Source organism: Taudactylus pleione, unplaced genomic scaffold, assembly GCF_031769625.1.
Source record: "Taudactylus pleione unplaced genomic scaffold, aTauple2 ptg001408l, whole genome shotgun sequence".
NCBI lineage: Eukaryota > Metazoa > Chordata > Amphibia > Anura > Myobatrachidae > Taudactylus > Taudactylus pleione.
In genome coordinates, this window is record NW_028285808.1 from 1,768,702 (window position 1) to 1,785,226 (window position 16,525).

Below are 16,525 nucleotides of genomic sequence, written 5' to 3' on the forward strand. Positions count from 1 at the left end.
GCTTCCAGAAGAGTCGTTTCATGTTTCAGGTCCGATTTTTCAGAATTTTAGCTTTGTTGATTCTCACATTATTCTGGGTAACAACTCCTTGCAAGGCACACTGCACTACCTGACAGTTATTGATGGGAGAGGAAATATTCGCTATAAATTGTTCAATTGTCAGAAATAATAGAACTTTGCAGACAGGGTGCGACTGTAAACATTTATTCAGACGCCAGGTCCTGGCTCTTCGGCCAGTAGAGATTGAACAGTGTGTACTGGGCCCGGGGTATGGTTGAATAATGAGTTATTTGTCTGCTGATTTTAACAACTGTGCCTCATGATGAAATTCAAAAACGTAGCAAGTTCTGCTATAGGAGTTGTGTTTGTCTAGTGAGGGGGGCCTCATCTGGCTAGAAGGGAGCCTAGAATGGAACACTGCAGCCAGAATCTATGCAGCAGTGCAACCGGGAGCGTCCTTAGGGTGCTTCAGACGGTCACACCGCTGCCTTCAAAGCTCCTTGGAGCATTGCTGTAATCACAGGCGATTGTGGCCCCGCCCCTGTTTGGCATCACGCGGAGGGGACGTGGCCTGCACCAGGCCCGCGAATAAGGTAATATATTTCAAAATGGCCCTCGGCAGAAAAAAGGTTCCCCACCCCTGCTCTACATGAATAATATCAAATGGGAAACCCTCACGTTTTTGACTGACCGATGGGTCTCCTGGAAGAATAAAGATTTTGATCTATCTACTTTCGGGAGCATCAAAGTGCTTGTGTTTTACCCTGGGTCAACACTATGGGCCTGGTTCTGAGTCACATGCAACTTTGTATGCGGTTGCATCCACATCTCTGTGCATACATGCATGATTCAGAGTGGGCGAGGACGTGGCTCCACACCCTCTTCATTGTGGCCCTGCTTTCCGCTGTTGAAAGCTGCGATTCATAGCATTTTAGAGCGGGATGGGCAGTCTCGCCCCCTTCTGTAAAATTCAGCGAATTAAGGCTTTAAACTGCTGGGGGCAGGGTCATAACATCATTATTCAAAACCGCAATTCGCTGTATTTTACAGCAGGGGGCAGAGCTAGGATGCAGAGATTCAATGCAAATAACGTCATGCCCTACTTCAGTCAGGATGTGGGTGGCCCCCCAAATTCATGACTCTCCCGGACCTTACAGGAGTGTTAGTAAATATGTTGAACGCATACAATAGAATCGTTTTGTGGGTATTCTCAGGGTGTGTCGTGGGCATGTAACCAGAGTTACCAGCTGTTCTGAGTCATGCATATGCACTGTGTGCCCCAAATTCATACCGATTTCCTGTATTTAGCAGTGTATGGTGTAAGTAATGACGTCTCTCCACATTCTACATCTTTGGTGATTTTTATGGAGATTCTGTTTTCAGATATTGGAATGATATATATCTGAGATGGGCCCTTCACTGGAGGAGAAGCTTTTAGGTCCTGTGTTCCTTCATTTTCTTTTGGTCTGCCATTCTGGGCCTACTGCAGCATGGCTTTGTAGCTCAGAGTCAAAGAGGTTATACAGATGTGTCCTCATTAGTGCTGCAACAGGGCAAAAAGGCGCCCTGTGCTGGCCCTACTTCCTGAGCGTGCAACGCCATTATGCTGCGCAATGGGGCAGGTCCGGCAGCACCTGTAAGTGCTGCACTGACCGGGCGCCTGCTTGGGTGCACAGTCTGCAGTGTGCCCATCCACAGGACAGCTATCCTGGCTGTAGGGCACCCTGCTAGCCAGATGCAAGGGCCGTGGGGCGACGACGGTGCCGCCCACAGAGCTCTTGCAGACTGTGCGGTGGCAGCAGTTTCTCACCCCTAGTTACGGCCCTGTTGCTTCAGTCGCTCCAAACAGCCACTCTCTGCGTGCCAGGTCCTGGGTGACTCGGCCGAACTGAGCATCTTACCCATTCAAAATGTGCATCTTATTTGCATAAATAAAACTGGAAGCGACATAATTATTTGCAGGATGACACTGATCAACTTGATGTGCGACATTTGTACATCTGTGTACGAATGAGTCTGAATCTGTGTATGAAGTGTTACAACATAACGGCAGTGTGCACGGCTTTTTCTCACGTCAAGTTTCGTTGTGCTTCGTCTGCGACTTTGTACTGCATGTGTTTAAAACCAATTCCTGTGCAGTTCCAGCCCATCGTCTCTATTACACTGTGAGTGGTGTTTAACTGTGTCTGCAATGAGAATAAAACTTAAAGAAAAAGATGTCGTGCTTCACCTCTTAGGGCAGCTCATTCACAACTGGTAAATTGCGCAGTATGGCGTACAGACGCTATGGGCTAAATTTACTAAGAATCGTATTTGGTCGAGTTTTGCCGTTTTTAAACTTGATTTAACTTGCTGAAACTTGGGTGATTTTAGGCTTCTGAAACACTCACATTTACCAAGAATCATGTTTTGCTGAAAGTGTGTTTTCCAATGGTGTATCTGATCGAGATTTCTCACCCGAGTTTTCAGTGTCTGACCACAGCCAAACACTCCCAAGCAAGCAACCTGCACATATCAGTGAGACATGTGAAGGCTGCTTGTGTGTTTTTAATTATAATAAAAGGGTTAATTTTAAAAATAAATGACGTAGGGTTTACCCCCCAAAAAGCATAACCAGCCCCAGGCTGCTCACCAAATCCTGGTGCCTAAAAATACTGGGAAAAAAATGAGTAGGGTTACCCCGTATTTTAGGAACCAGCACTGGGCTGCTGAGCCTGTCCTGGTTTTAAAAATAGGGGGGGGGGGGGAATTGCATAGGGGTCCCCCTATTTTTAAAACCAGCATCGGACTCAAATCCGGCCGGGGTGTAATGCCACAGCCAGGGGACCCTTTCTCCGGGTCTCCCCGGCCAAAGCATGATCACCCCAAGCAGGGGATCTCAGGGGAGGTGGGGTCCCTCCATAAAGGGATGCCCCCTCTCCCGAACACCCAGGGCTAAAGCTGAAACCCGGGGCTCTTCCCTTCACCCCTGGAGCAGTGGGTGTGGGGGTAATAGTTGTGAAAATAGATATAAACTATTGTTTTTTACCGTGGATCTACAGGTCCCAGCGTGCCTGCCCTTTGGCACTTGTGGAAATACAAGTGCCAGCAGGCGGCCGGCACCTGTACCCCACTGTAAAAAAAATAGTTAAAATACCACAAGACACAAACACCGTAGATTGTAAAATTTTAATACACCCCTGCCTACCACACTCACACATACTTGCCTAAAAAACAATAGTTTATATCTATTTTCACCATTATTACACCCACACCCACCGCTTCAGGAGTGTGGCGAAGAACCCCGGGCTTCAGCTTAGGCCTAGGGTACTCGGGAGAGGGAGGAACCCCTATATCCCCTATATTGGGGGGGTCCTCAACTCCCCTGAGATCCCCGACTGGGGAGACCCGGTGAAAGGGACCCCTGGCTGTGGCATTGCACCCCAGCCGGATTGGAGTCCAGTGCTTGTTATAAAAATAGGACCCCTATGCAATTCCCCCCCCCCTATTTTTAAAACCAGAGCAGGCTCAGCAGCCAAGCGATGGTTCCTAAAATACGGGGTAACCCTACTCTTCTTTTTTTTTTTTTTTTCCCTTTATTTTTAGGAACCAGGACTGGGTGAGCAGCCCGGGGCTCGTTATGCTTTTTTTTTTTTTTTTTTTGGGGGGGGGGGACCTTTCATAATTAACACTTTAGGTAGTTTACATGCAGATCTGTGTATGTTTCTGCCAAACTCGCAGCTCAGGAGGTGGTCTATTTGAAACTTCTATTTTGCTGCGAGTTTGCTTAGTAAATTCCCTAGTTGTATCTTTTTCAGTGAAAGTACTTTCGAGTTTGGCCGATGGTGAGTTTAATCGAGTTTGCAATCTCACCCAAGTTTTTCAGTGTAAAGAGAGAAATCTCTACCAAACTTACCCGAGTTTTACTTTAGTAAATTTGCGAGTTGAAAGAAATGCCCAAACTCGGCCGAGATTGCAATCTCAACCAAACACGATTCTTAGTGAATTTATGTGTATGAGGACACATCTATAGCTGAAGAGTCATTGCAGAGCTATCTTTATGTGGATGAATCAATTTTCATTCATTCAGGTTAGGCAGTTGAGCTGCCACCTGAGTGGGGAGTCTTTCCTATTATCAGGATGAGTAATTCCGTGTTTAATTATATGTTCAGAGCAGGAGCCACTTCTATGAAGCTGTGAACACAAATGCACTTTACTGCAATCCTCCTTCCATTCACCCGGCTGCTTGGTTGCTATGGACGCCTCAAAGCAGTCCTATTAGCCTCCTGATTAGTGCCTTGCACTTTTAGTGCAGGGAGCTCAGAACTGCTGTGCATATTATAAGTGCAGTCATACTGTTCCTGTGTATATTTAATCCCAATTCTAATTTTGACTCTACTTTGGACCCTGATTATTCTGGATGGCTACCTGCCCTGACCTCCACTCCGATTGCACTGCCCTCTGACCCGGACCCTGACTTCTCTCTGAGGTCCCCATTTAAGAACGATGGTAAACGCCAGCGCAATTTTTCGTTTAGTATCACTTGATACAAATGAAAAATGTACTGGTATTTATATTTACCAATACTTAACCGCCGGTGAGGTCCCACGAAGTCCTCCTCCTCTGCCAGGTCCTCCGCTGGGCTGCTGGCAGCTTAACGCTGCCAGCGACGAGGCTCCAGTGTTATGCACATGCACGGCTGTCTGTCTGCGTATGTGGTGCCGGCATCCTGTCCACCGGCCATCCATACCCATTCCTTTCACATCAGTACCTGCCGCAGTCTAGCTTAAAATCAATATTTTGGGATTTGGGGGAACATACAAACTCCACACAGATAAGGCTCTGGCTGGGATCAAACCCAACCCCCCAGTGCTATGAGGCAAATAAGTAATAAGAAAAAGAAATGATATTGTGATGATAAAATGAAATGCATAGTAAAATAAGCAAAGCAGATTGTGCATTTGATAATGGATTTGTGAAAAATTTTATAATTTTAGCTTAAAATAATAACGTGATTTAAAATGTTACGTTTATCACATATGCTAATTTCAAAACGGCTACCTCTATTTTACCTACAGCTCAGAGATAGGCAATATGACCCAGGCAGATGCATATTTGGAAGTGTGTCGAATCCAAGTCTGCAAAGATGTGACTGGGATACTGCTGAGACAGCTGACCAGCATCGGGAACCTCTCACCTCTGGAGGAGAGGAAGATGTACGCCGCCCTGAGCAGGCACTGGAGCGACCTTGAGAAGAGAATACAAGAAGAACATCAGAGGAAGATGGTAGCACTGACAGCAGAATGTAACTTGGACACCAGGAAACAAATGGACATTCAGCTTCGCAGGCAGAAAGAAGCCAGTGATGAGGCGGAGGAGATCCTGAAGCACGCCGGGGAAAAGGTATGCCAATTAGGAAAAATAATACAAGATAGTGGTTGCTTTTATCAGCTTAATGGTTTTTCACAGGTGCTTGTAAAGGGAGAGGTTTACTCTGTACTACAGAAAAAAAAGAAAAAAGCTTCCCTCCAGCACACTGCAAAAATACCAGCAAAAGGCTTGAACACTACATGATAATAGAACCCAGAGGTCTTTGTTGCATATATTTACAAATACATGATTAAGGCCCGGGCCGCGTCAAGGTTCCTCTGTATCGGCTCCTCTGTACCGGCACCCCTAATGCTACATATTAATAGCACCCACTCTGGGTCTTGATTGCATAATGTTGTGCCGGTATTGGCAGCGGTTAGGATCCCGACGCCGGAAGACCGGCACCACTGAAAATCCCGATCGGTAAGTATACTAACTAACCCTAACCTCCCCCTAGTGCCTAAACCTAACCCCCCCCCCCGCAGCCTGGACCTAACCCTCCCGGGGGGTGCCTAACCCTGACCCCCTCCCGGGGGTGCCTAACTCTAACCCCCCCTTCCCCTAACCCTTCTGGGGGGATGCCTAACCCTGTGTCCCCCCCAGGAGCCCCTAATCTAACCCTCCCCGCGGCTGTCCGCCCCTGCCGCCCGGCTTACCTACATTAGTTATGCCGGGCGTCAGGCTCCCGGTGTAGGGATAATGATAGGCGTCAGACTTCGATGCCTATCATTAGTCCCCTGTCGGGATTGCACAGTCAGGAAGCCGGCGGTCGGCATTTCGACCGTCGGCTTCCTGACTGCATACAGTTGTGCCACATGATAACAGCACATACATAAATATATTTAGGATGAGAGCCAACTCACCTAGGAGGTACCCCAGAAACCTCCAAATAGCACTACAGGAACCAGCACACCCTCCTACTACTGGTACTAACTAAGAAAAATGCCAAAATGTCGGCCATGTTTACACCTAGAATCAAAATGCATTGATTTAATAAATGGCCTGCTTCAAGGTCTTCACAAAATTTGTTTCACCTGAATCGTCCCAGAGTCTGTTTTCGGGGTCCCCTGATACATTCTTTGGGGGGAACTGCGGCACACTGATCGTTGGGATCCCACTCCCAGCCGAATAAAAGTTGAGCGTATATTTTCTGATATAGAACCTTCTTGCAACAATAATCTGAAACCTCTGCAGTGAATCATTCTTTATTGTCATATTACAAGATGAATAAATGTCTAACAGACCCTTGAGGCTTCTCAACTTTGAAAGGTCGCTGTAAACACCAGAAAATGCAGCAAGAGAGCAGCCTGGCAGCATTTTATGCACAAATCAGTTTTGTTAATAGAGAAGAGATATACCGAGACACGGGCTGGCAGAATAATGGATATACTAATAGATTTTGCAAACTACTGTGTTATTAAATCTGACACATGCCATGAATCTCTAATCTTTTAAGCCTCCTATTTTCTTGCTGCTGTTGTTGTTTTCAAGGTGAGGATAAGAATGTAATTTTAATTCACGTAATTCAGTGTTATAGAGAATAATAGCAGTTCTATGGAAGTCTGGCTTATTTGCTGCTGCGGGAAGATACATACAGTATGCATAGTTATTTTTTTTCATGATAATGAAGAAACTTTTTTTATTAAATATTTTATTTCACAATTGCAATATAAGAATGTCTTGAGACTCACATCACTGCTATGTAGTTAGGAGGACCCTGCTCCTTCCACTACATAACTCTCAGTCCATAGCTTCCTGTTTGGGCTCATTCCCTTCCAAATACGGGTTGAGTCTCCCATATCCAAAATGCTTGGGACTAGGGGTATTTTGGATATCGGAATATTCCATATATTGGAATATTTGTATTCTATAATTAAATATCTTGGGAATGGGACCCAAATCTATACACAGAATGCATTTATGTGTTAAATACACCTTATACACACAGCCTGCAGGTCATTTTATATAATATTTTAAATAATTTTGTGCATCATAAAAAAGTTTGGGTACATAAATGAATTTCATGTATGTTTCATATACACCTTATACACACAGCCTGAAGGCTATTTTATACTGTATTTTAATAATTGTGTGCTTCAAACAAAGTGTTTGTACATTGAACCATCAGAAAGCAAAGGTTTCACTTTCTCAGTCATGCTAAAAATATTCCGTATTTCGGAATATTCTTTATTTCGGAATATTCTGTATTTCGGAATATTTGGATATTGGAGACTCAACCTGTATCATGATTCGGCCCTGTCACATGCAGCCTTATCTTAAACTCCCAACCTCTCATTCGATTTGGGAGGCTGGGGCATGAAATGCCGCACACTGGGGAGGCTGGTGCCTCCAATGGGGCCAGTCCCGTTTTTGATGACCATAATTTACAGCAGTGGACAGGTCACTGCCTCCCATAAGATCCCATTTATCTCCTGATTTTGTGTTGCTGGGAATTTTCCAATGACCTGATTGACTACAAATTGTGCAATCCTCATCCACTTGAATGAATCTCTGACTACAAATTGCGCTATCCTATCCATTTGAAGGAGTCCCGGACATCAGTAGAGTACTGTAGATGAACATGCTGTATGGTCCCGTGACTTTTGTTAAATGTATCTTTGTAAGCCGACAGCAATGCAGAAAAAACACAAAGAAAAAAATGGACAATAAAATTGTCTGTTGGTCTTTTGAGGAAAGACCTTATAGATTAATTTTAACTTTATTTTTATAATAAAAAGCAAGAGTACAGAAAAAAGACTGATTAAATATTGGGGAGTATACACCCAGATTTTTTTTTTAGATTAAAATCTTCTGTAGATCTATTTGGACAAGAAATGGGGGATAGGGATCATTGATCCTTATAGGAAGAGGCATTGCAGGAGTTGTCACATAACACAAGATATGACTTGTCCTTTTGTTTTGCGTCTGCATCCACCCTGCCTTATGTGAAGATGCCACGTACACGGGTAGCCTTTTTACTCGCATCAGTCAAAAATCACTAGGGGACCAACTGGACTTGCTGGACGAAATCCGGATGGGCTGAATAAACATTTTTTTTTTTCCCTCCAATTTTTGTAATGCTATTTAAAAAAAAAAAGTCTCACAAAATTAACCAATCGTTTTTTTTTTTTTTCTCAAAATATTTTGTACATTTTTTCATTAATCGTAAAAACATACAACAAAGCTCTCGAGTGCACATACCCTATCTCAAATTCTCTTGAAGTTAGGAGTCAAATATTGGAAGCTGCATCTACTGCTGCTACATGCTAGCAATGGGTGTGGCTGACATGGCCAAACACATTAATTAGAATGGGCAAACACTAATTACATCCTGTTTTATGAAAGAGAAAAAAACATTGTGATATTCTGTTCATCAATCATGGATAAATTTAAGTACCCCACCTGCATCTGAGCCTTTGGTCAATCACCTAATTAAATCTAAATGTAGTCACTTGAAAATGGGATGTAGTTGATATACCTTTGGCAGGGAAGCCGTCTGCCGAAATCCCAGCGCCTAAATCCCGACTAAAGACAGACATCGCAATACCGAAGCCTGCCTAGATCCTGATACTGGAATCTCGACAGATGGCTTCCTGAACGAAGGTAAGCTGGCCCATCTTATCTTTTAGCCGCAGGGGGAAGGGATAGATTTAGGCACCACCGGGGGAATTAGGGTTAGGCAACCCCCCTGGAAGGGTTACAGTTAGGCCTCCCCCCACCTGCGGGGGGGAGGTTAGGGTTAGACACCCCCGGGAGGTTAGGGATAGGCACCACTAAGGGAGGGTTAGGTGGGGGGGGGAGGGTTAAGGTTAGTGTACTTACCTGCCCCTGTCGGGATCTCTTAGCATTGGAATTCTGGCATCAGTATTTCACCCGCCAGCTGCTCAGCCGTTGGGATATCATACCCAACCCCTTGAAAATACCTTTCATGGAATGAGATGCAGAGTCACTGATGAGGATACAGGTCCCAAGTAACTGGCTTACAGGCAGATTGTGGATGCTGCTTAATGGCTTCCCTGGCTGCCATGTGCGTTGGGTAGGAACCAGGTTTTTTTTTAATGATTTAGTTAATATAATATTAGGTGAGCAGATTACAATTGGCATAAAATTGTTGGTGTTAACAAACGGCTTCTTTATGATTATTGAATGCTGTGGGCAGTGTGACTCCGCATCGTGCAGCCGTGTCACTTTTTGGTGTGAGGGTTGTAGGAGTAGTCGACCTGCGGAGGAATCGACAACGTAAAGAACTTCTTCCCATGTCTCCGTTCTCTTAGTCTATCACAGAATACAGATCTCTCCTTGAGAAGCTCCATGGACTGGAACGGGCAGGGACGAAGAGAATTCTTTTGTATAGACAAGAGGAGCAGTTTGCCAGGGGCTACAGACAGCTGACTGTCGCTCACAGAACTGAACTGCACAAGATCTTCTATGACCAAGTGACTCATTCAGGGAAACATAAACCAGAAGTACAAAACGCTCCAATTGAAGACTATTTGAAAGTCCAGGTAAGAGGATGGGTTATTACATAGAGCATGTAGGCATATAAATACCAAATGTTGAATTTGGTGACGGGACCACTTCAAAACTACTCCACTTAAATTACTAAATGGGTAAAATAACCTCACTTTACATTGCTTTTAAAATCTGTATGATAAAGGAACATCTATTACGATTGGCCTCTAACAGAGTCTGACCGTAGTTTACATGTGAATAATGAAAATATTCTAATTCAGATTTGTAAAGATTGACTATGGTGAAGGAAAGTATGATACAAACGTATATTACAGGCCAGCATGGGGAAGATGCAGCCCTCACTGGCTCTTTGCTAATTACTCTATTCCTGTTTGTTTTTATAGGAAGAGACAGAAGACCTTCTGGATTTTCTGCAAGCTACAAAAAAATATCACATGAATAAAAGACTTGCTGCGCAGAAGAACTTGTTATACAACATCCAACTCGGTGACAGTCGCTCTCGATGTCTATTGAATTCTGCAGCAACACAAATAGCGAATCTTATTAACAGGACAGAAAGGTATTATTACTGTATTCAAAAGTAGCAAGAAGGATATATCACAGTGTAAATCATTAGTACATGGTAAGGCATCCAGTATAATCATTGGAATTTGCTAGGGTTGGATGGTTTAAACCAAATGTTGTTGTTTTTTTTTACAGGCATCCTGCTTATTATATTAATACTGTGAAACATTGTTGTGTATTAGAAACCTTGATCAACCATGTTTTAATGCTTCTCATTAACAATCAAAAATTATTAGGATTTTTTATCTCATCAAAAGAGTCACACTAAGGGCCTCATTTATCAACGTGTGATATTCTTGTTATCACTCGTTACTAATCTTAAGTGGTGCTCCCACCAATCAGCTCCTAAGGTTGCCTATCCACTAGAGGACAGGCAAAAGACTGCACGATTACAACATTGTAATTGTGCAGTCATTTGTCAGTCCGTGATGAGCCTACACTGAACAAACAGTTGTTCAGTGTAGGCACAATCAATCATCTGCAAACATGCTTAATCGGACGTTATTGTCAGGTTGACCAGCATGTTTGCACGATGATGGATGTTTTGTTTAAACGACCAATTTTTTAAACAATCTGCAAACTGTTTTCAAACGATTATCGAACTATGTCGTTATCGTTCAATCGCTCATTTTAATCGTCTAGTGGATAGGCATCTTAACTGTCATTTTTCAAACACATGAGAGAAAAGTGGTTTAAACAAAAAAAACTTTTATTTTTTTCCAAACCTGGAATTTTCTATTCTATATATGTCCATGGAGTGGGCACAGGTTTAATACATTTTGAGAACTAGAGTATAATATCAGTGTCCACTGTGTAAAGCTGGGTACACACTGACAGATACATTGGGCGATCAATTGATCGGCCAATATATCTACTGGCCATCGGCCAGTATGTACCCATGATATGTCGGTGAACATCGTCGTTCACTGACGTATCGCATTGGCTGTGCTGCACAGCCGATGGACAGATATGTCTGCAGACATATCTGACCATCGGCAAGTGTGTACGGTGCGGTCTGCAGACCACCCGTACACACACAGCGGCAGCCGCGGGGAGGGGGGCGGAACCCGCCCACCGGGACACGCCACTTTTGGCCGCCGAGATCTGCAGGCAGACACAGATGATGGCCGTTCAGTGTGTATGAACGACCATCATCTGCAGATCACTAGATCTGCAGATATATCTGTATAATGTGTACCCACCATAAGAGACAAGATTGTACAAATATAGGGTCAGTTGGTGCCACAGCTTGACAAACCTAGCTTAATGCGATTTAATAAAGCACCCATGACTGCCGAGAGTAATGTTGGCCATATACACTGTGACATTGCACGTGACAACAGGCAATCTTCCAAATTTCTCGACTACAAGCGTCTCCTTATTCACCTAACGTTTTGCACCATAAGGCACTAGATGGTTGGTGCAACTTAGATGCTCTGCCACGGGTAGCGATTTCTGGACTTTACAAAGTTTCACATTTTATTGTAGCCACATACAAAGTCACCCTACCGTGTACCAGGCACACTAGATTAGTACATTTGTCGTTAAGGACTTGGTGTAAAGTCGCAGATTAAGCATAACGACTCGCGGCGCAATGTATGGTGCAGTCGCTCTTATCGGAACTGTCTTTTCCTTTTGTAACCCAGGTTAGTGATTTAGCTGCACTCCTAAGTGCTCAAACTGCCAGCACCACTAGTCACTGTATATTAGCGATGCAACTAAGATACATATTTTGTGAAAGATTGTGGCAGGACGCTTGTCACAGCTAAGGGCGGTATTCAATTAGTTTTGCTTCTGCGATCAAGTTCCGCCTGCCAGACTTTTCTACATCACGTCTTTTGGCTGTGGAAACTTATCCTGCGCGTCCCAGCTATTCGCCGTATTCAATTCCAAAAGACGCGAAAACGGCAACACGCGAAGTCAGAACAGGCGGAAAGTGATGTCAGAACCGGGGAAATCTGTCTGTATCCCCCAAAAAGATGCAGAAACATTGATGATCAATGTAGTAGTCCCCGATTAGTCCTAATAAAACTGTTTGGGGTACTTAAGTTGGTACAATTGCCTCTAATTAGCGTCTTTGCAGAAATGGTAAAATAAGTAGTCCTGTCAAATTTGGGGTACCTGAAAATGGGTGCAGGCATATTTTAATAAAAGTGAAATTCCTCCGTCATAAAAGCACCTGCAATCCCAAAAACACTTGGCCCCTTCTTAGAGCACCCCCAGACCCTTATTTCGCTAGTTTTTGAAGTTGTCCCTCCACTTTGTGCATTTTCGCCCCCAAAATGAAAGTACTTTATTGGGGTGTTAAGTTTATTTAAGGAATTTTTTGATGCAGTTACCCTCTGGGGGGCTGTCCCAAGGGTTCTGAGTGGTCTCCCCACCATTGCACACCAAAATAAAAAAAATGCACTTTTTCTCCTATTACATTGCATTGACTTTATGCGTACGATAAAAGTATTTGGAATTGAATACAGAGATAAGTTCCCGACTGGCGAAAAGTCGCAATCGGCGATACTTTTTCGCGGATCTCAGCTTTTCTCCTCTAATTGAATACAGCCCTCAGTCGCAAAGTGCATGTTGCACCAAATAGCCTGATTTCAGCACAAGTGTATATGGGCACATTTGTAATGGTATCACTTTAACTTTTAAAAATAGTATCCAAATCCAGTAACAACTGACACGTAAAACAACGTCTCTGAATAATATTTGTATGGGCACATTGTAACATGAAGGCAAGATTACTTTGCTACCCCTTTTGCTAGTTTCAGCAGATACATTAAATTCTCCCTCATTTATTTTACTAGATGCAAGGTGACATATATTTTTCAGCCTGACAGTCTGAATAAAGAACATTATCTGTCTTATCTATGCACAACCCACGGAATTCTTTAGGCCACGTGACGTAGCAAGAAGCAAGCAGGGTTAAAATGCTGTATTGAGTCTGTCACAAAAAGCACAGCTGTGGGTATTAACTTGTCCTCTAACTGAAAATAAACAATTTAATCTTGGTCTGCTGAATACAAAACTAATCCTTGTGAACAAAAACAGTTTTAAATTAAAAATCATACACTGGAAGGTTTAGTAAATCTTTCCGAACGTTTTTTTCTTTCAGTTTTCTGGACACTTTCGGATGTTATGATTTTCATGATCTTAAAATACGTATCTGCATATGAGATGGTGGCTTCATGGTCTAGCCCCTGTGATGTCACAGCCACCCCTCTGTATTCAGTTTTTAGAATGTTTGATAAATCTCCCCCTAAAAGTATGTAGAGGTTCCTCGAAAGCTAAAGACCAGAAAAATGCTGCCCCTCCTGTATGACAGACATGGTCATAAACAATGGATTATTGTATCCATCGTTTATTATTTTTTGCTATTTGTTTTGCTTTACAAGATGTATATTAATAATAGTTTACTTCTTATCATGGAGCTGTGTGATTTTACTTCATATTATGGAGCTGTGTGATTTTACTTCATATTATGGAGCTAGGTGATTTTACTTTATATTATGGAGCTGGGTGATTTTACTTCATATTATGGAGCTGGGTGATTTTACTTCAAATCAAGGAGCTGTGTGATTTTACTTCATATTATGGAGCTGTGTGATTTTACTTCATATTATGGAGCTGTGTGATTTTACTTCATATTATGGAGCTAGGTGATTTTACTTTATATTATGGAGCTGGGTGATTTTACTTCATATTATGGAGCTGGGTGATTTTACTTCAAATCAAGGAGCTGTGTGATTTTACTTCATATGGAGCTGGGTGATTTTACTTCATATTATGGAGCTGGGTGATTTTACTTCATATTATGGAGCTAGGTGATTTTACTTTATATTATGGAGCTGGGTGATTTTACTTCATATTATGGAGCTGGGTGATTTTACTTCAAATCAAGGAGCTGTGTGATTTTACTTCATATTATGGAGCTGTGTGATTTTACTTCAAATCAAGGAGCTGTCTGATTTTACTTCATGTTATGGAGCTGTGTGATTTTACTTCATGTTATGGAGCTGTGTGATTTTGCTTCATATTATGGAGCTGTGTGATTTTACTCCATATTATGGAGCTGTGTGATATTACTTCATATTATGGAGCTGTGTGATTAAATGTAAATGAACATATTTTTCAGGGCCGGACACATAACTGACAGCCAGACAGAGCTACTGCTGGAAAGATCCCAGACAGAAGTTTTAAAAGTGAAACTGAAGTTAGAAAACCTATTAAAACAGGAAAAGCGTAAATTGCACCAGAAGCTAACTACCAAGCGGAGCCGTCACATTGCACAGAGGGTAATTTCTCAATGCATGTATAGCATTCCTTACCTAATTCTGCATGTACAGTACATTCCTTCTTGTCATATTCTACGGTATGTGTTATTTTGACTTAGTACGCTGGTTTTTCAGGTTTGTTTTCTTTAATTGATATATTTAAATGTCAATAAATGATTCAATAATGTCAACTGGAGTAATAAACAGAACATTTCTTTTGAGTACCTGTTTTATAGCAATTGAACATCTAGGGGTAACTTTACTAAAGGGTTTTGGGGTTTCTGACAGATTCTGGTCCAATGATTTACTAAAGTTAAATCCAACAGGAATCAGATAGGAACACTGACTTTAGAACACAATAGAACATTGACTACCGTATATACTCGAGTATAAGCCGACCCGAATATAAGCCGAGGTACCTACTTTTACCCCAAAAAACTGGGAAAACTTATTGACTCGAGTATAAGCCTAGGGTGGGAAATGGCAGCAGCTGGTAGTGCCCCCAATAGTAATTCCCCCTGGTCGTGCCCCCAGTAGTAATCCCTCCTGGTAGTGCACCCAGTGGTAATCCCCCCTTTCAGTGCCTCCAGTGGTAATCCCCCCTTTCAGTGCCTCCAGTAGTAATCCCCCCCCTGGTAGTACCCCCAGTGGTAATCCCCCCTGGTAGTGCCCCCTGTAGTAATCCCCCCCTGGTAGTGCCCCCTGTAGTAATCCCCCCCTGGTAGTTCCCCCAGTGGTAATCCCCCCTTTTAGTGCCCGTGTAGTAATCCCCCCCTGGTAGTGCCCCCTGTAGGAATCCTCCCCTGGTAGTTTCCCCAGTGGTAATCCCCCCTTTTAGTGCCCCCTGTAGCAATCGCCCCCTGGTAGTGCCCCCTGTAGTAATCCCCCCTTTTAGTGCCCCCTGTAGTAATCGCCCCCTGGTTGTGCCCTCTGGTAGTGCCCCCTGTAGTAATCGCCCCCTGGTAGTGCCCCCTGTAGTCCCCCCCCCCCCCCCCCCCCCAGTAGAGAGAGACGTGATAAGAATTTAAAAAAAAAAAATCACTTACCTGCAACTCCCGCTCCTGGTCCCGCCGCTATCCGCTCCTCCGGCCGCTTTGCGTGGGAGAGACGTCGTCATGACGACGTGTCTTCCATTACCCACTACGGGAGCCGGAAGATGGCTCCCGCAGTGGGAGCAGCAGCAGCCGCTGAGAGTCTGACAGACTCTCAGCGGCTGCTGATTACAGCAAACACACAGCTGCCGGCTCCGGCGGCTGTGTGTTTGGCAGTGTGTAGTGCTGACCGAACTCCGTCCGGTCAGCGCTACACTTCACTCGAGTATAAGCCGAGGGGGTACTTTTTCAGCACAAAAAATGTGCTGAAAAACTCGGCTTATACTCGAGTATATGCGGTAAGTATCGATGTTAGGGACCCATCTGATGAGGGTCACCGTGACGTGGTTGGTGGCCAAACATCTTTGGCTAAACATGTACTAAGAACCTTATTATAAAACCATGTTAATTGTTGGAGTTTATTATATATATATTTTGATAATCGGTATTCTTAGTGCTTAGAGTTTGCATCTGCATCCCCCCCCTTTTTTCTGCATTAGAACTACAGGTCTCAGCATGGTAGCACCTCTTATTATGTTTAAATTAGGATGTGCAGCCCAGCCCCTCCTTTTTCCTTTTATATGTGTGTACTTAAGGTACTCTTGAAGGTGAGACCCCCTCTCCTGGGCTAGCACTCCTAATAGACTCACCTCTGGCAGGTGAGTAGGTGCGAAGTTGTATGATCTGTGCAGGATTTGTTTTTATAAAAATCTTTAAAAGTATAAATATATTTTTTTTAAATGGCGCAGTGCTCCCCACCCCAAAACATTTACCAGC

General features: G+C 43.5%; 1 protein-coding gene across 1 annotated transcript in view; it reads left to right on the forward strand.

The window, feature by feature from the left end:
• EVC2 (EvC ciliary complex subunit 2) overlaps window positions 1-16,525 on the forward strand; it is a 135,395-nt gene that overhangs the window by 60,384 nt on the left and 58,486 nt on the right. Inside the window, exons 10-13 of the mRNA XM_088463562.1 lie at window positions 5,058-5,382; window positions 9,624-9,854; window positions 10,206-10,381; window positions 14,519-14,678. Coding sequence (XP_088319688.1) covers window positions 5,058-5,382; window positions 9,624-9,854; window positions 10,206-10,381; window positions 14,519-14,678 — 892 coding nt within the window. The remainder of the gene's footprint in view (window positions 1-5,057; window positions 5,383-9,623; window positions 9,855-10,205; window positions 10,382-14,518; window positions 14,679-16,525) is intronic.